General features: G+C 47.0%; 1 protein-coding gene and 1 long non-coding RNA gene across 3 annotated transcripts; one reads left to right on the top strand and one right to left on the bottom strand.

Annotated features, from left to right (window-relative positions):
* Positions 1-1,074: 1,074 nt before the first annotated feature.
* Positions 1,075-4,618, bottom strand: IRX5 (iroquois homeobox 5). Its single transcript, XM_042920455.1, has 3 exons — positions 4,009-4,618; positions 2,537-2,942; positions 1,075-2,366 (listed from the first exon to the last, which is right to left on the bottom strand). Exons 1-3 carry the CDS (start codon positions 4,255-4,257, stop codon positions 1,570-1,572), a joined length of 1,452 nt encoding a protein of 483 aa, XP_042776389.1. The 5' UTR covers positions 4,258-4,618; the 3' UTR covers positions 1,075-1,569.
* Positions 4,619-6,270: 1,652 nt separating this feature from the next.
* LOC122209016 lies at positions 6,271-16,983 on the top strand. Of its 2 annotated transcripts, none has more exons than XR_006197404.1 (3): positions 6,271-6,691; positions 11,735-11,801; positions 16,705-16,983. It is a non-coding gene; the product is annotated as an uncharacterized LOC122209016 (long non-coding RNA). The 2 variants fall into 2 exon arrangements; XR_006197403.1 differs by lacking the exon at positions 6,271-6,691 and adding an exon at positions 6,854-6,967.
* The last annotated feature ends 10,743 nt before the right edge of the window (positions 16,984-27,726 follow it).

Raw genomic sequence — 27,726 nt, 5'->3', positions numbered from 1 at the left:
GAAATATGCGGGATTCAAACGAGAAAATAAAACCTCAGAAATACTTTTGTAGCTACTTGGACTCTTGAATCAGCGACAGGAAAAGTGCTAACGCGACAAGCCCGATCGAGTCCACAACAGCCTCATTATCTAGGCAAGTGTCCTCGAACTTTTGAAGGCCACTCGTCCAGAAAGGGGGCTCGTGCGGGAGGGGGGGAGGGGGGAGTAGGGACGCCCTCCGGGCCCTTCGGGGCTCCCCTCACTGCCCCCAAGCGACTGTGGTGCTCCCTCCCCCACTCCGCCCACTCTCTTCCAGTCTCCGACTCTGCAAAGTGCAGGCTTGTAATTCAGGACAAGTGTGACACCTACCTGTGAAAGGGGGGAACCGTCCCCTAGACGGTCCCGCGGCCCCAGCCTCGCTGCTGCGCGGGGATCTACGGGGCCGCCTCCCACCCGCACTGGCGCGGCTGGAACACTTACTAATTTAATCAAATCCAAGGAAGAGATCAATGCCCAGTCTTGAAGGGGTAGGGAAAAGAGTGACTTGGGAAAGCCTTCTCCTTGGCATCCCCTTACGCTCCCCTCCCGCCATTAGCCCATAGCACCTTTGAAATAGTAATAAGGGCTAAATCCGGCATAAAATCGAACTCATTAGCAAAGTTCACCAGCTGATTGCTTTGCATAAAACACGACACTGATTGGAAGTAATTAGGTTAAGCGATGGAGCTCGGATGGTGCGTGTCTCTAGCAGGCTTTGCGATCCTTTCTCCCTTCTGGGCACACACTTGGGTCGCTCTCCTCCTTCCTCCAGGGTCCAATCTCCCCCAAACCGCCCGCATCAGTGATCCAAATCTGCATTCCCCTCAGGGCCAGGGTCCCCGGGGCTTGCCGCCTAATTACGGTTTCCCCCCTGGCACGCCGAAGTTCTATGGAACCTTTCATTGCCCACTTGGGGGGTGGGGGGGGAAAGTTGCAGTCTCCACCTTTTGTCCAAGGCGATGGACAGTTTATTGAGGCTTCTAAAAAGTAATGAGTGGCTCTGATTATGTTAAAATCTCTTTTAATTAAATATTTTGCATTTTACAAAGGCGGCTGCAGTTTCTTTTACTTTTTTTAAATCTAAGAGTATAACCTGTTTCCTTTCTGTAATAATACTTTAGCTCATATCCAGAAAAATCAATAGGTGTAAAAAATTAAATTAAACTTGTATTTTTAAACTATGAAACAGTTTCGGGGGAAACACAAATGTATATATTTATATTACAAAAAAAAACATTAAATGCCTGTACAGGTGTCTTAATTTCATAATTTACTTCAAAGATATTGAATTATCAATTTAAATACAAAAATGCTACATTAAATATACAGAATAAGATTTAATACAAATCCTTTTTAAATTTTTCTTTTCGGTTGGTTAAGACATTTTTGTGTGTGGAGATGTTTACATTTTTATGTTACCCATCTCCAAGAACTATAAACTTTTTAATAGGAGGGGTAGTTTTGTTTCTCTCTCTTGGTGATGGAAAAAAATAACTGCCAAGGCCATGTTTCTTAATAAATTAGGAAAGTCCGGGACCGACGCAGCCCGCGTTAAATGTCGGACATACCTTTCTTCAATTCATAGGGAGAGTCTTTGCACAGATCTAGCTGGGACTGGCTCCGCAACATTTTCGGGTCTTTAGCCAAAGCGTCCGCTCGGTTCAACACGGTCTGGTTTAATCCATTGAAATGCGAGCCCGGACCGGTTGTGGGGCCCGGCCCTGGCCCTGGGTGGCCGTGAAGGTGTCCGAAGGAGCCATAGTTCGTGTAGCCGGGATAGAAGGGCGCCGTGTAGTAGAGAGGCCGGGACAGCACCGTCCCGCCTGGAAAGGGACACTGCGCCGAGGGGGAGCGCGATGGCGCCGGGGCCGGCGACGCGCGGCTGCCTCCTAAGGCTTGCCCCGCTACCGGCCCGGGGCACGGTGGGCATGGGGAGCCTTCGCTTCCGCCGCCCCCGTCCTTGACCTTGTCCGAGGATGTGGCGATCTCTGCCAGAGACCACAGTTTGGGCTTGGCGAGCACCGCCTGCGGCGGCGGCGGTGGCGGAGAGTGTATGACCGAGGGCCCGCCGGGACCGGGGGGCAGCTCTCCCGCGGCCGGGTGCGGGCCCGGAGCCGGCGCGCCCGAGGGGTAGTGAGGGGCCGGGTCCTCCGCCAGCCGCGCTGCCGCTGGCCCGGCCGGGGAGGGCCCGCCGGCGCGGGGGGGCCCAGGCAGGGCGTCGAGACGGCCCTCGGATGGCGGCTCCTTAAAATCCGAGTCGCTGAGGCTGCCCTCAGTCTCCTTGCCGGCGGGGGTGGGCGGCCCCTGCAGCCGCTCGCAGCCCGAAGCCGCCTTCTGCTCCGCTCCTCCTGCGGGAGAAACCCCAGGCCGTCAAGGGGCGCGGAGGCCCAGCGGCGGGGCCCAGGTGCCCGGCCGCAAAGGCAGAGAGACCCTTGCCCCCCACCTCCAGGCTCCCCCCACACCCCCCCCACTTTCCTCCTTACTCCAGCTCAACACATCCTTCCCCGCGTCCACCAACCTGCTTCGGGGCCCTCGGAGTCTCCCTTGTCCTCCGGCTTCTGGGGCTCATCCTCGTCGTTCTTCTCCAGATCAATGTTCTCCTCCTCCTCCTCGTCCTCGCTGCGGTTCCGCGGCGTCCACGTCATCTTGTTCTCCTTCTTGAGGCGCCGGCGCGCGTTGGCGAACCAGGTGGACACCTGGGTGAGGGTCATCTTGGTGATGATGGCCAGCATGATCTTCTCGCCCTTGGTGGGGTAGGGGTTCTTGCGGTGCTCGTTCAGCCAGGCCTTGAGCGTGGCGGTGGCGTCTCGCGTGGCGTTCTTCCGGTACGCGGGGTCCCCGTACGGGTACGAGCCCAGCGGCGCCGCGTATGGGTGGTACCCCAAGGAGCCTGCCATGCCCGGTGTGTGATCGTAGGGAGAGCCCTGCGAGGAACAGGCAGAGAGAAGGTGAGAGTGGGCCTTGGTTCCCAGTACCACCTAGAGGACCGAAGCACACTCTCCCTGCGCCCAGGGGTCCGCGAGCTGCGAGGCCCGAACTCCGGGCTTTCCCTGGGGTAGGGGCTGGCGGGCTCAGACCCAGGGGCAACTCCTCCTCCTCGGAAGGCAGCGGGGGCGCCAACTCCTGACTCCGGTCCTTAGGGAGCCCTTGAAGCCGTCCTGGCCTCGGTGGCACCCTGTAGGCCCCCGTCTGCCGGGGCAAGTCCGCCCCCCAGGCGCAGAGCCGGCCGCCGCGGCCAGGCCCTCCACCCAGAGGCCTGGGCAGCAGTGGCGACTCCCCACTTCGTGCCCGGGTGGCTGCGCGCTAGGCGCAGAGAGGGAGAGCACGGGAAGTCAGGGCATTTTTACCCCCACAGAGAAAGGCAAACGAAAAGCCAAGCCTTGCCCCGGCACTCCCACCCTCCAAAAATGTTACCCCAAACCGAAGCCACGGCGCTTTTCCAGAAAAGTGCACCCGGCCGAAAAATCCCGGATGCACCGCAGCTCGGCCGACTTTTCAGAAATTTAATACCTCCAAATCGGATTGCGAAGATAGGATTACGGATTTGCAACATTTTGGAGGACTAATTAAAGGCGAGGCCAAACACATTTACATAGACTTAGCACGCTTCTGCTCAGATTTCTGGTCCATTTCTTTTGAACTACTTTTCCAAAACGGCAAAACCAAAAACACAAAATGAAATAAAATGTGCAGGACGGCCTGGAGCTCACGTTTGAACCAAATGCTGCTCTTTAATTGCAGCGACCTCTCCCCCGAAAAACCCTCGTCGCCAGCCCCGCGACCCAAGCAGGAGGCGGCTCTGCTCTCCGAGCAACTCCTGAGCCGGAGGCCCGGGCGAAGCCGACCGAGACAGTCTCTCCCAAGTTTGCAGGGGCCGCGAAGCTTGGCGGGGGCGGTCCGCGGTGGCGCCGAGGCCCGTGTCCCCCGCAGCCCCCGCCCGCCCCGCGCGGCCCCAGCTGCCCTTGCCCGCCGCGGCTCCCGCTCACTCACCACGTACGAAGAGAAGGCGGCGGCGGCGGCTGCCGCGGGGTCGGCACCGTACTGGAGGTGCGAGTTGTAGCCCGGCGAGGGCGCCGTGAAGGCGGTGGAGCCGGCGTAGGGCGAGAACGCGGAGCCCGACGACGAGCGGCCGAGCTCATCCGTGCGGGGCCCCGAGATGACGCTGGTGCTGTACGCCGGGCACGAGTAGAGCGCCAGCGAGGCGGACGGCTGGTACAAGTAGCCCTGCGGGTAGGACATGGCCACACACGGGCATGGGGCGCGCCGCGCCGCGGCCGCCAACGAGCCGGGCGGCGCCCTGCGAGGGCGAGCGGGCGGGCACCTGGCCTCCGGCTGCCCCCGGCTGCCGCTTCTCGGGCCCCGGCTCCCGGGCTCCGGCCCGCGGCGCCTCCTCGCTGGCTTCCCGCGCGCCTCCGGCTGCGACTGCCGAGCCCGCTCCTCTGCGCGCCTCGCTCGCCCCGGCTGGGTTTCCCCCCCGCCCTCCCTTGCTGCTTTCTCTTTTTCCCCCTCGCTCTTTGCACTGGGGGGCTCTGCTTTTGGCTTCGCAAAGGTCCTGCCAAGATGCTAAGTTGGAAATTGAGGATTCTGACGCCTTGTGCGCGCCTGAAGCTCCTCCTTCCCGGGGTGTAGTCGGTGGGAGGACTGGCAGGAACCTCTGGGCGGCCGCAGCCAACCCGGCCGCCAGGCGCGCCTCGCCCTCTCCCTCTTCCTCCCCGGCTCCCTCTCCCGCTCGCTGGCGCTCCCCTCGCCCCTCCCTCGCGCCCGCCTCTCCACCGCGGCCCTCCTCTCCCCCCTCCTCTTTTTCTCCCCCCTCCTCTCCCGGGTCTCTCTCCCTCTCTCTCTCTCTTTCTCAGACTCTCGAGCGCCGGCCCCAGGATGACAATCACATCCCAGGCGCGCCGATCTCTTCCAACTTTCCTTCCCTGCTAAGTCGGGGTGGAGTGGCAGTTCCGACACAAGGCGGGCCCCGGTGGGCCAGTCCGGCCGCCCCGAAGCACAAAAGGCGACCAGGCGGCGGAAGGCGAGCCGGCGAACGCTTTGCTCTGTGCTTGCCACAGTAAGCCGCGAAGTTAGCGGATTTCTTGTTCGCCAAGAAGCTGGGTTCCGAGGCGGATCGCCGCCTACTCTCCCCTGGCTTCTCCCCCCAGCCAGGGAACCAGAGAGCGAGTTTGGAGACCTGAAATGGAGGTCCCCGGGAGAGACGGAGGGATGCCCGCGTCCAGGGCGCAGGGAGTGCGAGATGATTGTCCCTTTCCGCCAGCAGCAGCAGCAGGTGGGCGAGAGACAGGCCTTGGACATCTGCACGTCTCCGGCCCGGCCTCCCTTCCACCAACTAACTCCCTGCCAAACGGCGAGGGAAGGGGGAGGCGGGACGACGGGGGTAGCCTTTCTCTAGAGCAGAGGTAGTGGGCGAGAGCTGCCAGACGCAGAAGCAGCTATACCGGAGTCGGTCTCCGGACCCCACTACACCCCTTCCCGCCCCCGGCCATGAATGGCCGCCTCCTTCTCCCGGCTTTCCATCCGCAGCTCCCCCTGCCAGGCCGGTGGTGGTGGTGGACTGTGCGGGTCCCCTTACTCTTAGCACGCACTTTAGCACCCGCCCACGCTCCATTGTAAACGCTCCGCATTGCCCAACCCAACCCCTGTTTGCTCAGCGAGGCGCTGGCAAGGCAAACACACACAACTGAGTCACAGGCAGAATTCTTGCCCACGACGGCCACACAGAATACAAAACAGACCCCCTGCCTGTCTCTCCACCCCGCGCCGCCACAAGCCACAGACGCACTCGAACTCTGGGACAGACAGGGGCGCTGGTGAACCAAAACAGGGGCAGGCACAGTGTTGGGCACCCCACTGGAACTCAGTATGTCAGGGACTTCGTGGCCTTATATAAAATTGGGCCACACGCAATCCGAAGCACAACTACACAGCTTCCCGCGATGACTTTCACAAGTAGGATACACTTTATTTCCGGAGCTTCAGTCCCCGCACACTAACCCACTCTGTACCCTCGGACACACTTGGCGGCTGGACTTCACGCACGCGCGCTAACTCCTCCCCTCCGTCAGCTCTCCCCCTGGCTCCGCCCCTCGAGTGGACATTCGGCGAATCTCTCGGTCAGCCCCGCCCAATCCCTCCATGCCTCCATCCCTAATTGGACGCTGGCCTCTATTGGCTCCTCCCCTCGGCGACGCGGTCCCGCTTCCCTCCGAGTCACAGCGCCGAGGGGGTGGGGTTGGGCGGGGCGTCGGCTCCCTATTGTCATGGAGACGAGAAGCCGACGGCGGCGGAGGCGGGCGCACCCGGGCTCGGTTGCCTGCGAGCCGGCTGAGACTGAGGCCGAGCGGCCGGGCCCGCTCGATCGGGAGGGAGCGCGCAGCTGGCCAGTGGTGGCTTTGCGGGCAGGCAAGGGAGCTGTCCTCTCGGGCTCCAACTAGGCCGGGTGGTCGCGGGGAGCGTCCCCGCCCCGCTCCCTTCGCTCCCGCCTCTCGCGGCTCTGGTGCTCCTTAGCGCCCGCCCCCGGCTCCGCCCGCCGCCGCCGCCGCCGCCGCCGCCGCCGCAGCCCCTCGCGCTAACTAACGGTCGGTAGCGGCCCGCGCGCGCCGCCCGCCGGGGGCTCGCGCCAGCCACGAGGGAGCGTCCGCGGCCCGCGCGCCCGCGCGGCGGAGGCGAGGTGAGTCCCGGGTCCTCCATCCCGCCGAGTGCCCGCCCCCGGTCGCGGCCGGGGACTCCTGCCCCTCGAGCGGCGTCCGCGTCCCTTCGTGGACCGGATGGACGCGGCGGCGCCCCGCGCGCCGCCGGGCCCCCGGCGGGCATGGGCCGGGTGAGTGTCGGGCTGGCCTCTCCTGAGGTCCCGGTCCGCGGGCGGGCGCGCGTGGGCGTATCCCCTTCACCCACGCGCGGCCCCTTCACCCTTCTCGGCTCTCGTCCAGGATGCCGTTTTCTGAAGGTTTGTGCCACCGAGAATCGGAGTCTGTCACACAGACAACCTCATTACATCATTCTGCCACTCTGGGCTGCTAGGCTCTCTGCCCCCCCCCCACCCCCCTTTCCTTTTACTGTCTTGGTTTTGGTGTCAAGGACTGGAGAGAATCCTGAAAGATTTTGAAGCATTTGGAATTTATGGTTCTGTTGCTGTGGTTGTCACCTCCGCTCTGCGTCAAATTTAAGACTCATTTCTTTAAGGATGTCTCTATTTTCTGCTTTATTTGCACATTGATGGCTCTGCTGCTCGGCTGACCACAGCCGCCTGGCCCGGCGTCTCAGACTTGTGTTAATACGTGAAATGGAAGAACTGATCATTAGCAGGCAGATGGGATTCAGATAGCATCTGGCGGGTGTTCTTGGAGTTCATGTGAAAGTTTTCACGTTTTTGCTGACAAACACGAGGCTTTTACCTTTTGATCTTGGTCGTGGTGACGGTTAAGGTCCCCTCTCCCCTCCCTTTCTTCTCCCGTTTGGGAACCTGCTTACTTGTTAGCTGTAGTTTCACTAGTCTCTGGTCACTGAAGCCTTCTCCCCCAGCAGAGGTGGGAGCTATCTCCCTCTTATTTCAGATTACCAAGATGACTCTTTTTCTTACGGGGCAGGGTGTGGGGGGGATTACTCTTGCGTTTGTACCTTTCCTGAGCATTTAACTCACACTAGGGGTAGATATGCCCTGATTGTTTTTTTGACGTAGGACTTAAAAGAAATTCTGCCTTTAAGCCTCCCTAAAGGTTTATTGGTTTGTCGTGTCCGCACGGATCCAGTTATGCCTCACTCTTAACATTTAAAGCTTTTAAAATAAGATCCACAATTGTATTGCCAGGACGTGGCCGCAGACCTTGTTTTTCGAGTTTTGGCTATACAGTTGTCGTTGTGCAAATGAAGTGCAAAAGAGGTTATTCCTGTTTATTTAGTGTAATAGCTGTTTACAGTTAAAACTTTAAAGACTCCTAAAAGTAGGTCTGCTGTATTTTAAAGATCTCATCATTCTTGTGGGGAGAGACACGACACCGGCACCAGGAAAGGCAACAGATTGCTTCTGTCATATCGCTTTGCTGTTTTGGAGTGTACTTAAGGGATTATGATTGATAAGGCTGTCTTGCCAGTGAATGTTGACACAGGTGTGCATCGTTATCTTCATTAAGATCCTGAGAACACGTTGTCTATAAAATGGTGACATAAGAAGGGCGGCATGTTTTGGTACAGTTTTGCTTTGGGAGAATTTAATTGCACTTGAAACCCGTCTTTGAGCTTCCAGATTTTGTGAGCACTTTGGCAACAGAAGTTTTAGAGAGAAAGGGTAGGTTCGTGTTAAGTGCTCTGGCATGTGGCAGTGCTACTTGTGGCTTTTTGGCCAGTGCCTTTGTCAGCTTTCTTTGTGCTCCATCTTTGTGGAGTGATGGTTACTAATTTAGAAAGAAAAGCATACATGGGACAGCCTCGTGTGAAGCACACATTTATTAGTGTGCAGAATCAATCTATAGATGGAGGCGCGCTTAATGTGCACAATCAAGGATCTAATTGAACTGTTAATATATGAGAAATTCATGCCACTTTATATTTGGGGAAAACCGTCTCCTAGAATGTTTTCATGGTGTAAAGGAGTTTCTCTCTTCATATTATCAAGTACTTACCTTAGTTGTTTATGGAATGCCTTTTTTTTTTTTAATTTCCAGAAATAGAAAAAACAAACAAACAAACAACTGTTTTGTTTCTTCCAAAATGTTGTCCGCAAATTCGAATTATGAGCCAGTGGAATTAGTGCGTTTAGCCTCTTATTAGCTTAAGGATCTGGACCATAACCTGGGTGACCACTAAAATAATATTACTCTCCTTTACTTCCAATTTCTGAATGCAAAAACAATAGCAAGACGGATGCTGCTGATTGTATTACCCTTGGCTTACCCAGCACCTAATACCCTTTAACATAAGTATTGCATTAAGATCCCCCCCCCCCCTTTGTAGCTCATGATTTCCTGGAAGCTGGCTGTCCATCAGTGTGTATGTAAGATGTGTGAGTGTTTTTCTTTAATATTCAAACTCAATGTGGAAAGAGGCAATGACAGTGGAGGAGGCCATAGGCATATGATCGGAGAAGCCAGGTGGAGTCACAGCTCCTTCGTGACTCCAAGGATAATTAGCTGGCTAGAATTACATGGTAAACTAAAATCAGAGAAAGGCTTATTTAGATTTGTTTGCTAAAACTCAAACAAGAGCATTAATTTTGACATAATTGCTTTCCTCATCCCCCAACTCTCCCCCTGAAGATTTTTGTTCTGGCAGCTCAGATCAGCATCCCTGTGCTGTTGTCCGTGTATTCTTTTCAAATTTTATATGCTGTATTAAAAGAAATCAAGTACAAGTGGGAGCTAATTGCCTATTGTCTGTTGCAATGAACAACACCAAATACTTGCTCACACATTTCTGCATTATAGAAACCTTAGGAAAAATGTAAGTTGATAACATGCAAGTAAATGCAATCATGTAGTCGTAAGTGAATTAAATTAAACGTGGCCTTTAAAAATAGAAATACGAATTAACTCTGAGATAGCGCGGCCTTTTTTGTGGTGTTAACAGCTCACTATCTGTGTGTATTTCCCTACAATTTCTACATTTTATTGGCTCCTTTATTTCTAACACCTTTTTGGTATATTATTAGCTGTTTTGTAGAGAACAATTCTGCTTGAAAGATGCAACCGATGTACCTCCAGGAAGACGTACAATCCCGGAATTGTTTTTTGCTTGTTCAGTAATGACTGTGGTTTGCTGTCACAACACAGTTCTGAAGTGTGATACTTCTAACTTATTTCCACATAAATGTGCAGGATTTTTATAGCTAGAGTATACCTAAGCACCAGTTTAGCTTGGCAAATTAACTTAGATGCTTCAAAATTGAAAACCAGTATATTCTAATGTAGTTTGAGTTTAAATCTTTATTAGTGAGGATGCACTTAACATTTGTTCAGGAGAAGGAAATGTAATTTTCTCCTGCAGTTGTCATTTACGTAATTCATTTTTTCCAGCCTTTTCTCGGGCTAATGATATTCCACACCTTGATACAGCCTTTATTTGTTTATTTGGCATAATATGGAGTGATACCTTGGAGGAAATTAGATTAGGTATTCATACCTAATATCCCCAAAGTATTTAACTAGCCTGCTGTGTTTCTTGAAACAGAATCATTTCCATTTTTGTGTGCAGGTTATAAGTATGATGCTTCCCTAATACATTCGGATGTTTTCAGCCAAGTTGACTTCTGAACTATGGGTTTCCTCCAAATGTTGGCTGAATTTTTTCCTTACATATCCCCAAGCTCATCTGCAAGTGAATGTCTGCAACACAGTGTGTGCGTGAAGTAAACCCAAAATAGCCTCCGCGTTGGTTTTACCAAAGTATTTATATTGGTAATAGGAACTAAGTCAGAATACAAAGAATGTCACTTGAGGCCTTTGATTATTAAAATTTTACTAAATGCATTAAACATTCAGTAAAATAGAAAAATGTTTGGTTCGTGGAAATACACTGAGTAATTTATTTTTAATGATGTCATTGGATGGGGACATTTATAAACTCGGTGCTTTTCTTGGAAGTCAAGACTGAGCTTCTATTTGATAGAAATGGAATCGTTATTTAAAGGAAATGATCTGTTTATGCCAAATTAGAGTTTTTTGATTATTTTCATTACCCAGCTCTTTTAAGAATAAATTTTATGGGAGTATCAGCTCCAGGCATGAATACTAAACCCCTTTAATGCGAGGTGTGTGTAAAACTTGTCATTTCTCATCAAAATAGGGGCTGCTGAATACAAGCAGATGAGAAAAGTAGGGGAAAAAATTATTTTGCAGAATATTAGTGTCGTCTGTTGGGGAGAGCAAGGGACTGGATTCAGTGATAAAGAACATTTTGTTAATCAAGTAAGAAAAATGGTTGTATGACCAAAGAAAAAAAAGACTAAACAGAAGGCAACCCTACTTAGTACAACAAATGCTTCTCTGAAAACTTTCAGAGAGGGTAAAGTGACTTTTAACAGAAGATAAAGCACTATACAATTATTTTTAAATAACACAGTGCATTCCCCTATCTCTGATTGGGTCTTACGGAGACGAGGTGTCAGGTATGACCAAAAGGGGACGCGTCACAACAAATTCGAAAATACACAACACATATGTAAGGAAAATGTTAAGCAGGGGGCAGCCTGATTCCTCCTCTCTGTTTGCCTTTAAAGCCTAAACTTTTGTGTGGTTGTTTTTATCCACGTGTAAAGTTGTTGAATTTAAAAGCCAGAGATTGGGCGAGATCCCCCCCCTCCCAAGCCTAAAATAGGAAAAATCTAAACATATATGCACATTGGTTTTGTTTTCTGTTGCCAGCCAAGATTTATTATGAAGATTCGTATTTCATGTATATTAGTGCTGTCCAGATGTCCTGAAACTCGTATCCCTTTTATATCACATAGGTGTGTGTGTGTGGGGGGGGGGGGGGGAGTCCCCGGTTTAAAAAAAAAAAAACTACGAAGAAAACACGTCCTTTCAACAGCAATGAGTTCTGGTTGATTCATTGAGAAGGTTGTACTAAGTGACCTCCAGTGGAAATAGCGAGGGTATGCTTTCTGAGAGATGTGTCATTCAGGAACAAAATCAATTGAAGTATTGGTAATTAAACTGTAATTCCATGAAGGAAGGAAGTGGCGGGAAAGACGCAGCTAACTATTGCTGTTTTTCTTTTTAAGAATCCGCAGTTCATAATGGAGCTAACTGTACTGGCTGTCGGAAGGAGGAGATTCTGAAGATAGGGAGGTAATATTATCTCTTTTAAAAGAATACTTTCCTCTGTAATCCTGAGCCTTTATTACATATAAGAACTTTATCTACCAGACAGCAAAGTCTTTAAATGCGGGGTATGGAAGGATCTGATTTGCCCGTGCTGAGTTGTGAGCTGCCGCTCCCAGGGCTGCGGGCTGTGCCGGGAGAGCTGAGAAATCTCAGCCAGGCATACTCAGCACCCTTAAAATAGCTTCTTTCTGAGAATTAGAGCCGTGATGGTGGCCTCCCCAGCGCAAGCAGACATCATTCTGGTTTGTGGCTGGTGTGCGTGCGTTCAGCGTGTTGCTTCGCCGTCTTCCGTGTTGCCTTCTCTGCAGGGCGATATGCTGCCAGCCTCGACCAAACTCGGAGCGGGAGACTTGGCGGTTGACAAGTGGCTCCAGAGCTCTGCCAGGGAGCGAGCTGGGCCCAGCCTGGGCCGCTCCAGTGCAGGGGTGCGCGCGCGCGCACACACACACACGCACACACACACGCACACACGCACACGGGTCCTGTTCCTCGTTCACCCCTTTCCGTCCCTTTGCATTTTCCTCGTAATCCCGGGCTACGGGTCACATTTTCCTTTTCCTCTCACTAGGTTGGCTTGCTGCTTCCTCTGCAGCTGTTGCAGAAATTCACACGGAATGGAGGCCTGGGTTGTGTTCTGGATGGTATCTTTGATAATTGACCCGTGTGGTTTTTTTTGTCATTCTCAAACATCCAATGTTAGGGTTAAAGGACGAATCTAAGATCCTCGAAGAACAAAATTTGTGCTCGGTTTGTATCAATAAGAAAAGCTTCTGTCTTCTCGAGCTGGGTTGCCATGTGGAATATGCAGGTGAAATTAAAAACGGGGTAAAACCCCTTTATAAAAGACCAGTGACTGTGTCTGAGAATGTTTATATAGGCTTAAGTTGTGGAATGGTATTTCTATCTGTTTTCTTTCCTTCTTAAGACAAACGATACACTTTCCTAGTCACCAAAAATATCTACTTCCTGAATTATACCTATGGAAGGATATTAATGGGACAATAAGGGGTTTCATGGTGTCCGTCCGATGATATAATTAGGAAATCCGTAAGCAGTGTGGCAGCTAAAATCAAGTTCTTCCATGAAAGGGGCTAGTGTGCATTTAAAAAAAAAAAAACCTGCAGAAAGAAGGCTCTTTAATCTTTAAATCATACGATGTATTTGGTTAACACAACAAGAAAGGGAAGTATACCAATCTCAGATTCTTGTATTGATGCCTAGGTAGAGGTTGTAAGCCAAGGAAGCCGTTAAAATGCCGCCTGGAAAAAAATGGTGATATCAAAGTGATTACTTGGAAAGCAGTTTACATTTACAAAGCGATTCACTATTATGACCTTGACCAACTTTTACACTTCAGACACTCGGGTTATTCCTTCCGTTTTTAAAATATCAGTCTAGAGCTTGTGTGCAGAACGCAAGGGTATTTTCGAATTGACTAGGTCGTGTTGGTCGTCTTAAAATCAGCTACAGTATCACAAAGTTGAAATGTAATATGTATTAATAGAAGGAAAATATAAAATTTAATATCCGGGCAACGGAGACCTCTAAACCTACTTTAAAAGTATAATCTTGACATCTATGACACTATTTTTTGTCTTTGTTATATGGGTAGAATTATGGATGTTCTACAATCAATCCAGATGTCTTATTTATTAATGCTAAATTTTATTCTCCATAACGGACATTTGGAATAAAAGGTGTAGGTGGGAGAGTCAGATTTTGAGGCATAGGCTAATTTTTTATTAAGCATTAGTACGGAGAAAAGCCGCCTTGATTAATGTAGGCCTGTGAAAGAGGGCAGGTGAAAGTGTTTTCAGCTGAAATTTACTAATGCAGCAACCATTTAAATTAAATGTTTGTTAACATAACAGCGATGGCGTTTTCTCCTCCTCCTCCTTGTGGTTTTGTCCAACTAGATGTTACAGTGGCAGTTGCACTGACTGTTAAGTGTTTAAATGATGACACCATTATGTGAAGTGATTTTGAAATGAGAGATTTCAGCCAAGAATTACATCTGCTCCCATCTCCTTCAAATCATACTCTCTGGCAGTACAGATTATGATTGATTTGTTTGTGACAGATTGCAGGAAACAGTCATTGATTTTTCAATATTTTACCTTAAAATTATTTACAGTTGTAACCATGGGGAGGTATTTCCATGGGCTGTCAGCCCTTGAAAGACTGGGATAATATTCCCTGCTCTCTGACAAGACAAATTACCTGTAATGAGTGCAGTAGCTGAAGGGTATACTTTTATTTTAAAATATGTCAATAACCCCAGTGACTAAACGAATATTGATTTAGCATAATGAAGCCTGAGTAATGTGAAAATGAGCTTTTTCCAGGAGCCTGGTAAAGACTTTCTTTTTAGCTGGTTGTAAGAAGCTTTCCATTCTTTTCAACTAGCTCGTGGAGATAAGGAGTTTTCTATGCAAACCTTCAGGAGTGATAGTGTTTGTTTGTGATAACAACCAGGGGCCAAATATTTTGCCCTTCCTCTTATCGATCCGTTTTTCACATCTTATTTGGAGTCTTACCTTTAGTCATGGAATTTGATTTGCTTGATCTTCTGTTTTACCCGACTTCGTATTTTCACAATGGCGACAAATTTTGCATGGGCACCTCCAGTACCGAATATTAAAATATAACTATGTGTACAATCATTCGTGGATGACATAATAATTATCTTAAGACATTTCAAATGGGTTATTGTAGTATTTAATGTGCCGTATTTTATGGTAGAATAATTCCCAGTCCCTGGACATCAGCTTGCTTTCAGTGGGAATGAAGATTAATTTACTCAGGCATCAGTGCATATTTTCGTTTTTGTCCGACTCCCCCCCCCCTTTTTTTAAATGGAATTCTCAACTTTTTATGGATGAAGATCCCATTACATAAGGTCTTTCAAATCAGCAATAATAGTAGCGAAGTATATAGCTGTATTTTGTAGTCCATCAAGGAGCCTGAAGACTGGGTGCCTGAATAAGTATCTTCATATCTAACTTGGTAAGGAGAAAATAGGGTAAACATTGCTGGTAATACATAGCGGAAAAGTCAGTACTTGAACAAGACGTCAAACTGATACTCATGGGAATCCAATGTGTTTTCGGGAGAATTAATAGTAATAGAATCTTATTAAAAGCAGTAGGCAAAGTCCCTTTAAAAAGTAGAAATGAGTTCCGATTGAAAGAAAATTCAGATGGCTCTTGGGGACTGCTAGTTCTCTTGCAGGATGCCATTGGAAATGTTACAATAAAAGGAAAAATATAAACATCTCTTTCGATGGAAAAAAGGATAGACTCTGGAACAAAAAATTATTGTCGTCTCCCCCCCCCCCCCCGCCCCAAGAATTTACCTAAGGGCGTGGAAAAGAGATGATCTTTGTCATCTGTCTCAGTATGCTCTACAATAGACGCGATGCTTTAGAAAATACTCACCCCATGGTTTCGGATGCTGTAAGATTGGATTTCTCCATCCCCGCCCCCCAATTCTTTCCCTCTTTCTATAAACAGACCTTTGAAAATAGAAATGTGAGGGCTACACCATCATCATATATGAAACTGGTAGCCCAGATTCTTCAATCACTAATTTGCTCTGTACTTTTTTTGAAGTTGATGGAGCATCTGATCAACTTACCCGTAGACAAGGCGATGTCTGTAGGTATGCCTTCCAGAAAAAGAAATGAATATAGATTTTGTTTTTCCCTCAGTAATTTTTTTTAAAGAAAGCGTATTTTTTTCGGACAAATCGAGGCTAAGGAAAACATCTATATTGTTGGTTAGTTTATTTTGGAGTTAAATAATAAAGGTATTATATTCAGCACCTCTTGACCCCATCGTGTAGTTTAAACGTTGTGTTCATCTTACAGTGTGTGGGTATAGCTACTTACGTGAATGAAGTTCTGATAAATATGTAGGTAGAGTGGAGCTTTTTCTGGGGAAATTACTCTCTTCTGGATACTAGGCCCTTCTCCATGTTTATTTCCCTTAAAAAAAATACCCTGCCGTTGTTCTTCTTTAGGGAAAAATTATTTCCGTAGAGTGTTTTTAAATCATGCAAGTCATTGCCTGGGGTTGGCTAAAGCCTTTATTTTTTGAAAGATTTAAAAAAAAATCTTTCTCGTATTTGTATCTATTAAGATAAACAGTTTACTTTGCTACGGTGCATACCAATCTACTTAGTTAATTTTTTTTTTTTCCAGAATTCATTTTGCCATGTTTGGTCTGACCTTCTATGATAACTTAATGTAGGAACAAATTAGCATATAATTCTATTTTCCATGTGACCTCAACCAGTTGCAGAACCATACCACCACTTTTGGAGGGCAATTCGATAGCATACGTGGAGTGTAGCATTAAGTGTTTGCAAATGTCCAGCGCATCCTGGCTAACGTGATATCGAAAGTGTCAAAGTTAGCAGTTAGAGGAAATACTCACCCTTATTACTACGGTATTAAAACGCCTCCTAAAGGTAGCATATTTAAAAAAATTTTTTTTAATGTTTTTATTTATTTTTGAGACAGAGAGAGACAGAACACGAGGGAGGGTCAGAGAGAGAGAGGGAGACACAGAATCCGAAGCAGGCTCCAGGCTCTGAGCTGTCAGCACAGAGCCCGATGTGGGGCTCAAACTCACGGACTGTGAGATCATGCCCTGAGCCGATGTCAGACGCTTAACCGACTGAGCCACCCAGGCGCCCCAAAGGTAGCGTTTTTTAACTAGTATACATAATTGATTAGCGATTTGTCTTCTCCCAAGCACAAAGCAGTATGGCAAAGTTCAGTGCGGTGGGTGAAGTTTGGGATACTAGACATTGACAGGGACAATGATCATGACAACTAAATGGATTTTTTTTTTTTTTCTTTTAGATTCAGCTGCCGGTCTTTGAAATTTCCTGTGGTCTGTTCAACCTGGATGCAAAGGACATGGAGCAGTCAAGTACGCAAGAGGTCCAAGCGTGTTTTGGGTGTTCCCCTTGATAGACTGCAGTATTTTTCCGGTTAAGACCTTCAGCTGTCATGCAGAAGAAGGTTATTCTCTTCTTGGTCCATCCATTTTACTTGAAATGCTTAGTATTGTAGAGTATCACCAAACAGTTTCTGTTTTCATCCGAGCATAGAAAGAATAAAATCAATTCTATACGTTGACTTCTTTTCCAAAATGTCTTCCTTGGATTGAATGGATGTTTCTACTTGAAAAAGAAGGTTCCAAGAAAAATCCCTGTCTCCATCATAGCGACTCTCCCAGCAGTCCAACATCAGTTTCTAATGTGACTCTATTACGCTGAGGGGAGGAAAAAAAAAAAAGCTTGCAGGGTATCCATACGTATATTTCACTGCTCTATATTAGTCCCCCTGGAATGGAACATTCTCCTCCAAAATAAATTTAGCTCAACTCCGATACCAGAAGATGCCGCCTTAACTGGCAGATCATTTGTTACATTGTTTGAATATTTGATTTACGTAAAGAAAGGTGCCATCCGGTCCTTTCACAGAGTTATTCGCGTGGACCGAATAATAACGGGTGGCCTTGCCATTGGGAAATTCCTTGTTGTGGCCTGGGGCAGTGGTAGGACAGTGGGAGGATTCCTCTGGCCTCTGCGGTGTGTGAGGGTGTAGTCTGATCAGAGAGTGTCCTCCGCGGGGGGGACTGGGGAGATTCACGGATGCCGGTGACCCCCGTGGAAATGTGGGCAGTTACTCTTTTGCAACTGACCCAGTTCGTACTTCATCCGCTTTCCATAGTTTTTACCAAGAATCAGAGCTCTCGATAGCGCAAAGTAAATTTATTAGGCTAGAACAATTTCTTTTTCTCAAATTTTTAATAAAACTTTATTTTATGAGATAATAGATGTCACATGCGGGTGTCCTACTTAAGGGAGGGGCCCCTTGTACTTTTTATCCCGTTTTCCCCAATAGTGACATTTATAACATGCAGCGTAACATCACACAACATGGGCATTAACATCGATAGAGTCAAGGTACCTAACATTTCCATCACTACAGGGAGCCCCCATGGTACCATTTCATATCCAATCTCCTCGTCTCCTGCCCCTCTCAACCCTAGCAACCGCTCATCTGTTCTCCGTTTCTATAATTTTGTCTGTTCGAGAATGTTCTAGAAGTGGAATTATATAGTATGTTACCCTCTGGGCCTGGCTTCTCTCACTCAGCACATTTTTCCTAGAGATTCAACTCGCACAAATCAGTAGTTCTGTTTTATTGTTGGGTAGTGTTCCGTGGTGCGGCAGTCCCGCACATTGTCTAACCACCAGTCAGGACTTCGGGGTGGTTTCCGGTTTCTGACCTTTTTGAATAAAACCGCTACAAACATTCGTGTACAGGTTTTTGTGTGAACATCAGTTTTCATTTTTCCTGGGATAAATGCCCAGTAGTGCAATTGTGGGTCATACGATAATTACATAGAGCATTTCTTTTTGTGACTAGACTTGATTTTGTGTGTGTGTGGAAGGAGAGACCAGGCAGAGATCGACATTTTTGCGGTGTTTTTGCTTTAACTGGGTTTGCGTCTGACTTGAAAAATATGCAGACTCTCTTGAATAACCTTTAGCCAGATGTCAAAAGCATTTTTCCACAACCTAGATTTTGCTCTTATTTTGAGAGAAATACTTTCGAAAAAAGTTGCTGCCCCCCCCCCCCGGTTTTTTTTTTTTTTTTTTTTTTTTTTTTTTTGCGAACAATTCATATGTAAAGGGATGAAGATAAGTATATAGTCTAGAGAAGGTGCCGCAAAGCTGACGGGTCATTTGGAGAAATTGTGGGGGGGGGGGGGGGTTCCAAGTGTTAGCAGAGACTTGGCGCTCGAGGATGTGTCGTAACAGCTTCCGAATTGATACACTTGAACTTTTGTGCAAAAACTGCGACCTTGCCTGCAGTTTTTAGTTGTAGAATCAATTCATCATCTTAACCGTTTGTATTCATTGGCATTGCATTTCACGATCGTTTAATTCAACTCCAAGACTGGTGTGGGAAGAAAAAGAAGGAAATGAAAACCAAAACGTGCCCTTTCCTAATACACGACCCCTAAAAATCCCAGCTACTTTATAGGGTGCTAACTGGAAGAAACCGCCCTCGTCCCAGCGCTGGTGGAAATTACACTGTTCTAGTATACTTACCTTGACGTAGTGAGACGTGTACAAAACCACGGATGCTATATTTTGGGGGTGAGCCAATGAGAAGGTTTCTCAGGACGATTCTTACTCTGATTTGCCACCATTATACATGTGGACTTTAGAACTGTCACCGAAGACGGAGCTCCATTTCCTTCTGTAGCAACGTTGGGGGTCACGCACTGGTTACAATGATCCTGCTAACGAAAGTCAGTATTACAAATCTTTAGCTTTTTCCAGTGAGGCACTAGGCTCAGGGGACCCCAATCTTTCAATGCTTCTAAATACAGTTTCTCTCTTCAGCCCTCATGTTCATGACCATAGTGATATAAATGACCTAAGACAACAAAGTAGTCCTTGCCCTTAAAAATGGCCTGGAAAAAAGAGAGCATGCACACGTGCAGTCTTTAAATACCGGTAGTCACTCATCATCAAGCAGCTACTGACACGCCTCGCGTTCTAGCACTGGGACCCTGACAGTAAAGAAGGCAATATAACACCCCCCCCCCGCCCCCCCCCGCCCCTCGCTTCTCTTAGTCTGGTTCTCATAGTGCATCGATTAGGGGGTGGGGACAGAGGAAAAAGTAAAAAGAAACCGAGAGACCAACATGACCGTGCATGCCTAGAAATCCAGAACCTTCGGAACTCGGGAGAAGGCCCAAGACCGCCGGAACTGCTGGCGCGGGCCTCACAGAAGATGGCGGACTTGAACTTCGAAGGAGCATGTATTGTACACGCGGAGGAGGGTATCGGCAAGGAGACGGAAATGAGCTCTTGTGTGGTTTGTTGAACGTGGGGTGGAATCTGGTCTGGCTAGAATTTCCCGGGGCATCGGACGGGTACGTCACTGCCCAAAAGTCTGTTTAACAGCTTCCTATGTTTTAGGAACTGGCCAGAAATGAGGCATGCTTTTCTTTTTCTTTTTTTTTAAAGAGTAATATTTAAATTTAAAGATGTGGGTTTGAGGGGAAAAGCAAATGGATACTCTTCCTCCTAAAATGGGCTTGGACCTACGTTTTAGCGTGTAGGCCTCCATCTGTTTGTGGGTGTGTACGTGTAAAACAATATTTTATTGTCCTCCCTTTGTGTTTGATAAGGAATCAGAGGTTTGATACTTTTCCGGTGTCTGAAATGCGTAATCTATAAAACTATCCTACTTCTTAGAGTATTAGTTTGTTTTAGGCTTCAAATAACAAAAGAACTTAAAGTTCTTTTGGAAGAGTTCCAAAATGAAAACTGCAAGATCACATATAGATAAAACATTACCTAAAGAAAAGATTTGTAACGCAGAGAGAGAAATGACGGCTTTACCCAGGGACTCTTTTGAGTAAGCTAAGCAAATACAAGTCTTTCTGTGCATCATTTTTTTTTTTTTTAAAGTGCTCCTGGTGGTAAGAGAGTTAAGAGCCTTTCTAAGTACACATCCCAGGGGCGCCTGGGTGGCTCAGTTGGTTGAGCCTCTGACTTCGGCTCAGGTCACGATCTCGCGGTCCGTGAGTTCGAGCCCCGCGTCGGGCTCTGTGCTGACAGCTCAGAGCCTGGAGCCTGTTTCGGATTCTGTGTCTCCCTCTCTCTCTGACCCTCCCCCGTTCATGCTCTGTCTCTCTCTGTCTCAAAAATAAATAAACGTTAAAAAAATTTTTTTAAATATGCATCCGATTTTAGGAAGCGAAAATAGGAAGTTCTGCTAGCACTGAGGCCTGTTTAACTGGGGAACTTGAAAAAAGGAAGAGACCTAAGGATCGTTACCTTTATATAAATCGTAGATTTGAGCCAAGTGGTCATAAAAGACATCAGCATTAAGGTACTCGGGATTTTACGTGTAATGATATGGATCCCGATATACCCAACTGTGTGGCGTTGCCGATGAGGAGGCCAAAACGAATCGTGTTTTGCAAAAGGGCTACACTAGGTCAGCGACTTCAGAGTCTTGAGTAGGCATGAAGAGGAAGCATTGCAGAATCATCTGGTAATACTGTTTAGCAGTTTAAAAACTAAAGAGAGCCGTGCGATTTCAGTCGGTGTCTTAAAACAATTTGTTACAAATACTGCAAATCATAGGTTGGTTCCCACTAGACTTCCCGACTCTGCCCTGATTCCCTGTACAGTCGTTTAAAACGCCAGGCACTTTGTAATGCTGCCTATAATTGTTTATATGTATATTCTCCGCAAAATGTTTTTAGAGTGACTTATTGCTAGATTACCTTAACCCACTCGCCATCTTTAAGCTTTTATGCATGAATTCACTAAAGTGTGAGTTGCCAGATACGTTGGTGGAGTATTTTATTTTTTCCAGGAGACTTCTTATTCAAAGTACCTTTCAAACTCAATGCATAAAAATTGCAGGCCATTTCCTCTTGCAGGCTTTTGAAGCTGGACAAGACTCGTTTTACATATGAAGAAACTTGAGTCCCAGGAAGATGACATGACCGGCTACAAAGTAATAACGAGGATCTTTAGAATCCAAAGCAAACGCGGCCTCTTGAAGATGCCTGTCCCCGCTTCTGGAAATTCAATTTAAGGATGCTTGTATCACAGCCCTATTCTTGGTGCATCTTATTCTACCTATGTGAGAGATAAATGCCGCCTGTGTAAGTCATGCCGACGGTGGGGCGCCAAGTGTGGGCGTAAGTCGCAAGGTCAAGTGTGTTAATCTCAGAACTGAATTTTCGCCAATAGACTATTGCATTCTTGCATGGCTCTTTCTACATACCTGCTGTACTTAAGCATTGTGATAAATCCAGGGAACCAAATATGAATATGACATATTCCCTGAACTCAGCAAAGCGGGCACCAGGCTCAGGCCTAGAGATGAATCTGTGGACAGCACATCGAGCTTGCTTCTGGAGCTTTGTTCGAGCTTGGCCTCTGCGGTTGAGACGGGGCAGAAACAGACCATTTCAGCGCAGCGGGGTGGCAGGGAAGGCCAGATGCCATGGGACCACAGGGGTACAATTCCTAACCAAGCCTGCCCCAGGGTGGACAAGGTCAAGGAAGGCCTCCTGGAGGAGAGGGGCATTAGGGTTGAGCCCCAAAGGAAGAGAGCCCCAGGCGCGGGGAGCAAAGACCAGGAGAGCCGGGTGCACTTGGGAGCGTGAGAAGTTTGAGAAGAGCAGGAAGGGTGTGTGTGGAGATGGGAAAGAGAGATGAGTGGCAGCAGGGCCCGGGGCTTCAGGGGATGCTTCATCTGCCTGACGAGGAGGAGTTTGGGCTCCATCGTAGGTGCCCCCGTTCAGGTGTGTATTTTAGACATCCCGCCTTTGGTGCTGGAGGGGGGGAAGTGCGCTGGGGGGCCAGTGAGATCTGGTGGCGAGAGGCTAGTTGGGTGACGGTTGTGGGTATGTGTTCGGGCGAGAGGAAACAGTTGCCCGAGCTCGGAGAGTGGCCAGGGGAGGGGAGGTGTTGAAGGATTGATGGTAAAGACTGCGATGCCAGGCATCAAAGGGCTTGGTGACTGGTCTCCTACGAGGGTCAAAGAAAAACATGGCAACGAGGGTGTCCACAGGACCTAAACCATCAGGTCGTGGTGTTGGTGTTCTGAGACCGAGATCCCAGGAGAGTAGGTCTGCCAGGAAGAAAAGGCGCGGGGTGGTCCCGACAGTCGGTTTCGAGGCGATAGTACAATAGCCCAGGGGTTTGGAACTCACAGCCTATCTAGTAAGTAAGCAGGGAACATATCTGTTCTTCCAAAAGTGGCACAATTTTTTTTCCCTCTTAATGAGAAAATTTCTCAAAAACTGTGTTTTCTTTCACTATTAAATGTGTGTGTGTGTGTGTGTGTGTGTGTGTGTGTGTGTGTGTTTAAAAGCAGGTGATACAGCTGTGAAAATCAAGTCCCAGATGAACTGCTCGATATGACTGGGAAATGTTGGTTTTGCAAAAGACGGGGTTCCAAAATAGGTCAAGGAAGTGAAGTGAGCGTTCCCGGCCAGAGTTGTCTCCGAAACGTGAAGTGTACTAAATTTCAATTATGCATAGAAATTTTAAGGTGGAGATACAGCTGTGAAAATCAAGTCCAAGATGAACTGCTCAATATGACTGGGAAATGTTGGTTTTGCAAAAGACGGGGTTCCAAAATAGGTCAAGGAAGTGATGTGAGTGTCCCGGAGTTGTCTCCGAAACGTGAAGTGTACTAAATTTCAATTATGCATAGAAATGTTAAGGTGGAGAGAGGCAAAACATTTCCAAGCAAAAAGGCACTGGAGAATATTCTTGTTTTGGGAGGCGTGATGAGTTTCGATTGCAACGTACGCTTCGGTGATTAGCACGGACTGTTCTCTGGCTCTTCTCACCTCGGGCGTGCGAGCCACGGCTGCTTACTGAGTGCCTGCTGGGGACTGGAGACTGGACAGCAGGGGTCACAGGGTGGAGACCACAGTGGCCATGGTCCTTCCCTCACAGAGTTTCCAGACTAGCTGGTGGATTGTTAATCCTGAAGGTAGCTTTTTATGATGTATCGGCTTAACGTAATCGTTGACATACATCATGAGGACAACTCAGGACTCACAAAGCCATGATAGCGAACATTTACACCTCCGGAGGGCGCTGGCATGTTCCCAGGAAGAAAACTAAAGAGAGTTCAGTGCCACCTTGACTTTCTACCTGATGAGGTGGGGCTGCTGGGAAGCAGAGACCGGAGCAGGTACGGACCATCGTTCCTGACTCTTCCTGAGTGGTTACGAAATAGAGAGTTATAACTTGTTTGCTCAGAAGGGTGAGGACAAAAATAGTTGAGCTTGAATACCCAGATTTTAGAGTTAGAAGGGAATTAGAACTTGGTACTTACTCCAATTTTTGCCTTTGAAAACCTTGACATCCACTGAGAAGCTGAATTAATGCACGTTTTGATTGTAAAACCGAAGGAGATCATTTTTTGGAGCAAACCACAGCACGTTATTTCTATGCCTCTTCTGTACCCGGCCTTACTTGCCACTGTCCCTCATTTTCCAGAATGGGTCGCTTGTCTCCTGTCTAGCTAACCGCTTGTTTTCTCTTTTCCCTTTTCTCCTGATTTCCGTCTTCTGGATCGTAAAAATCTCCCTTGTCGCTTAATTTCTTGCCCTCAAATTGCTCCTGTTCTGAAATCTTCCCTGGAGACTCAGTCTCTCCCTCTAAGCCCCACTCAGAACGTTCCCCTCCCTAACTGGCGAGCTCCTAGAAAGATGTGTGTGTAGAAACGGGGCTTTGTGTTCGCTCCCTCCACTCCCGCTTTCTCACTCTCCCTCCACTCTCCATTCATCACACGTGATCTGGTTTTCTAGTTACTCAAAAGCCTGGATCTGATGGTTTTCAATCTCACTGGACCCAACCATGGTGTGCATGTAGCAGTGTCTCTGGTTTTGAGATGCTGCTGTCCCTGGGTTATTTGGCCTCTGCCGCTTTTGCTTCTGTAGGCCACCTCCCTTGATGTGACAGTAAACACAAAGTTTACCAACTCTCCGAGGTGCTGCCTTCCCTTCAGGACGGGCTCCCTTGCTGGAACCCTGGTCTCAGATTTTCAGCTGTCTCCTGGGACAGCTCCCGACCACCCCTCCTCTGTTCTCTCTGTCCCGAGCCTCCTTCTTTCTATGCCCTCCTGAACATTTTGTATCGGTTCATGACATCGCTCTTGCCCTAGTTACCAAATCAGGTCAGTGTTACTTCATGCTCCTGTGAGGTCAGGTCAATTTTACCTTCTAAAACTTCTTAAATCCCACCCCTTAGTCTGTCCCTGCGATCAGGTACTTAGGGACACAGGGCTGAGGAATCAAGGTCTCTGTACTTAGAAAGGCCACAGTCTACACAGTGCAACTCGAAGTGTGGTCCACAGACTGCAGGGCAGTTTTAGGAAGAGGCAGAGATTTCCCATGTACCGCCTGCCCCACACATGCACAGCCTCCCCCAAAACCAACATTCCCCACCAGAGTGGGGCATCTGTTAGGATCGATGAGCCCACATTTATACACCATGGTCACCCAAAGTGCATAGTTTACAGTTCTCTCTTGGTGTTGTGCATTCTGTGGGTTTGGACAAATGTATCCACCATTACAGCATCATACAGAATAGTTGCACTGCCCTAAAAATCCAGTGAAAATCCTTTTCACGCCCCCCCCCCCCTTCCTCACTAACTCTCGTCAACCACTGCCCTTTTTTCCATCTCCATAGTTTTGTCTTTTCCATATATCATAGTTGGAATCACCCAATACGTAGCCTTTTCCGACTGACTTCTTTCACTTAGTAATACGCATTTAAGATTCTTCCATGTGTTTTTAGAGTCGGAGAGCTCATTTCTTTTTAGGGCCGAGTAATATTCCATTATCTGAATGGAGCCCAGTTCATCCAGGGCGTCTCGGTTGTTTCCAAGTTTTGGCAATTATGAACAAAGCTGCTATAAACAGCTGTGTGCAGGTGTTTGCATAGACATACATTTCCAAGTCCTTTGGGTAAATACCAAGGAGCTCCTTTGCTGGGTCGTACAGTAAGAGTATTTAGTTTTATAGTTAGTTGCCAAACTGTCTCACAAAAGTGCTTGTGCCATTTTCCATCCCCATCCACAATGAATGAGAGTTTCTGTTGCTCCGTATCATCACCAGCATTTGGTGGTGTCAGTGCTTTGGATTTTGGCTGTTCCAATAGGTGCGTAGTGGGAGCTCATAAATGTTTTCATTTGCAGTTCACTGATGACGTATGGCGTATAGATCTTTTCATATGCTTACTTGCTACCTGTATATCCTTGTGGAGGCCACTGTTAACACCTTTGGCCCACTTTTTAAGTTGGGTTGCACATTTTCTTAGTGACGACTTTTAAGAGTTCTTTGTCTATTTTAGATAACAGCCCATTATCAGATGTGTCTTTCGCAAATGTTTTCTCCAAGCCTGTGGCTTGTCTTTTCATTCTCTTGACAGTGTCTTTCACAGGAAAAAATTTTAATTTTAGTGAAATCCAACATTATCGATCCTTTCTGTCATGGATCCTGCCGCCGAAGTTGGGCACTCAACCGACTGAGCCACCCAGGCACCCCTGGTATCATTTCTTTCTTAAATGTTTGGTAGAATTCACCTATGAACCCATCTGGCCCTAGTGCTTTCTGTTTTGGAAGATTATTATTTATTGATTCAATTTCTTGAATAGATATAGGACTATTCAGATTGCCTGTTTATTCTTCTGTAAGTTTTGGCAGATTGTATCTGTTAAGGGATTGGTCTGTGTCCTCTAGGTTATTAAATCTGTGAACGTGACGTTCATGATGTTTATTACCCTTTTAGTGTCATATATCTATATGGATGTCCCCTTTTCGTTTATGATATTTGTAATTTGTATCCACTCTCTTTTTTTCATAATTAGCTTGGCTAGACGATTTTCAATTTCATTAATCTCTTCAAAGCACCAGCTTTTGGTTTCATTGATTTTCTCTATTGATTTCTTGGTTTTAATTTAACTGATTCTGCTCTAATTTTTATTATTTCTTTTCTTTTGCTTACTTTGGAGTTAATCTGCTCTTCTTTCTCTAATGTCCCAAGTTGAAAACTTAGACTATTGATTTTAGAGTTTTCGTTTTTCTAACATGTGGACTCAAAAGCTATGAATTTTCCTCGAAGCACTACTTTCCCTCCACCCCACAAATTTTGATAAGTTGTATTTTCATTTGCCTTTAGTTAAAAATGTTTTGAAATTTCCTCTGTGATTTCTTCTTTGACCCATGTGTTATTTAGAAGTGTGTTGTTTAATATTGAAGTATTTGATTTTTCCAACTGTTATTGGTTCCTAGTTTAATTCCATTGTGGTTTGGGCGCATATATTGTATAAGTCTTATTCTTTTAACTTTGTTAAGGTGTGTGTAATGGCCCAGAATGTGGTCTACTTTAGTGAATGTTCCATATGAGCTTGAGAAGAATGAGTATTCTGTGGTTGTTGGATGAAATAATCAATAGATGTCCATTATATCTAGTTGGTTGATGGTGATGGAGTTCAGCTATGTCATTACTGATTTTCTACCTGCTGGGTCTGTTCACTTATGATAGAAGGTAAAGTCTTCAACAATAATAGTGGACTTATTTATTTCTCTTTGTAGTTCTATCGGTTTATGCCTCACATATTTTGACTCTATTGTTAAATGCATACATGTTAAGGATTATTATGTGTTCTTGAAGAATTAACCCCTTTATCTTTATGTCATGTCCCTCTTTATCTCTGACAACATTCCATGCTTTGAAATCTGCTGTGTCTAAAATTAATATAGCTACTCCTGCTTTCTTTTAAGAAGTGTTTGCATGGTATATCTTCCTCCATCTCTTTGCCTTTAATCTGTATGTGTCTTTACGTTTAAAGTGGGTTTCTTAGAGACAATATAAGCTTAGGTCTTGTTTTTTTCTTTTCAACTTACTATTTTTTTAATCCATTCCTACTGCATTTGCCTTTTAATTGGTAGAGTTAGACCTTGATGTTGAGACTAATTCTTGATATTGTTGAATTAGTATCTGCCATACTCATCACCGTTTTCTATTTGTTGCTTTTGGTCTTCGTCCCCGTTTTTGTCTTCTACTTTTTTTCCCTGCCTTTTATGGTTTCAATCGACCATTTTATTTTATTTCATTTTCCCTCCTTTCTTAGTGTATCAGTTATACCTCTTTTAAATTTTTTTTTTTAACGTTTATTTATTTTTGAGACAGAGAGAGACAGAGCATGAACGAGGGAGGGTCAGAGAGAGAGGGAGACACAGAATCCAAAACAGGCTCCAGGCTCTGAGCAGTCAGCACAGAGCCCGACACGGGGCTCGAACTC

Source organism: Panthera leo, chromosome E2 (genome assembly GCF_018350215.1).
Source record: "Panthera leo isolate Ple1 chromosome E2, P.leo_Ple1_pat1.1, whole genome shotgun sequence".
NCBI lineage: Eukaryota > Metazoa > Chordata > Mammalia > Carnivora > Felidae > Panthera > Panthera leo.
The sequence above is the reverse complement of the archived record's forward strand: the minus strand, read 5'-3'. Positions and strand labels throughout refer to the sequence as shown.

Bases quoted from the DNA above. Each gene is read 5' to 3' on its own strand.
- IRX5 (XM_042920455.1), bottom strand. From the start codon at position 4,257: ATGTCCTACCCGCAGGGCTACTTGTACCAGCCGTCCGCCTCGCTGGCG. The intron at 2,943-4,008 runs GTGAGTGAGCGG...TGTTCCTCGCAG, and splicing joins CCGCCTTCTCTTCGTACGTG to GGCTCTCCCTACGATCACAC. The intron at 2,367-2,536 runs GTTGGTGGACGC...TTTCTCCCGCAG, and splicing joins CTCCGAGGGCCCCGAAGCAG to GAGGAGCGGAGCAGAAGGCG.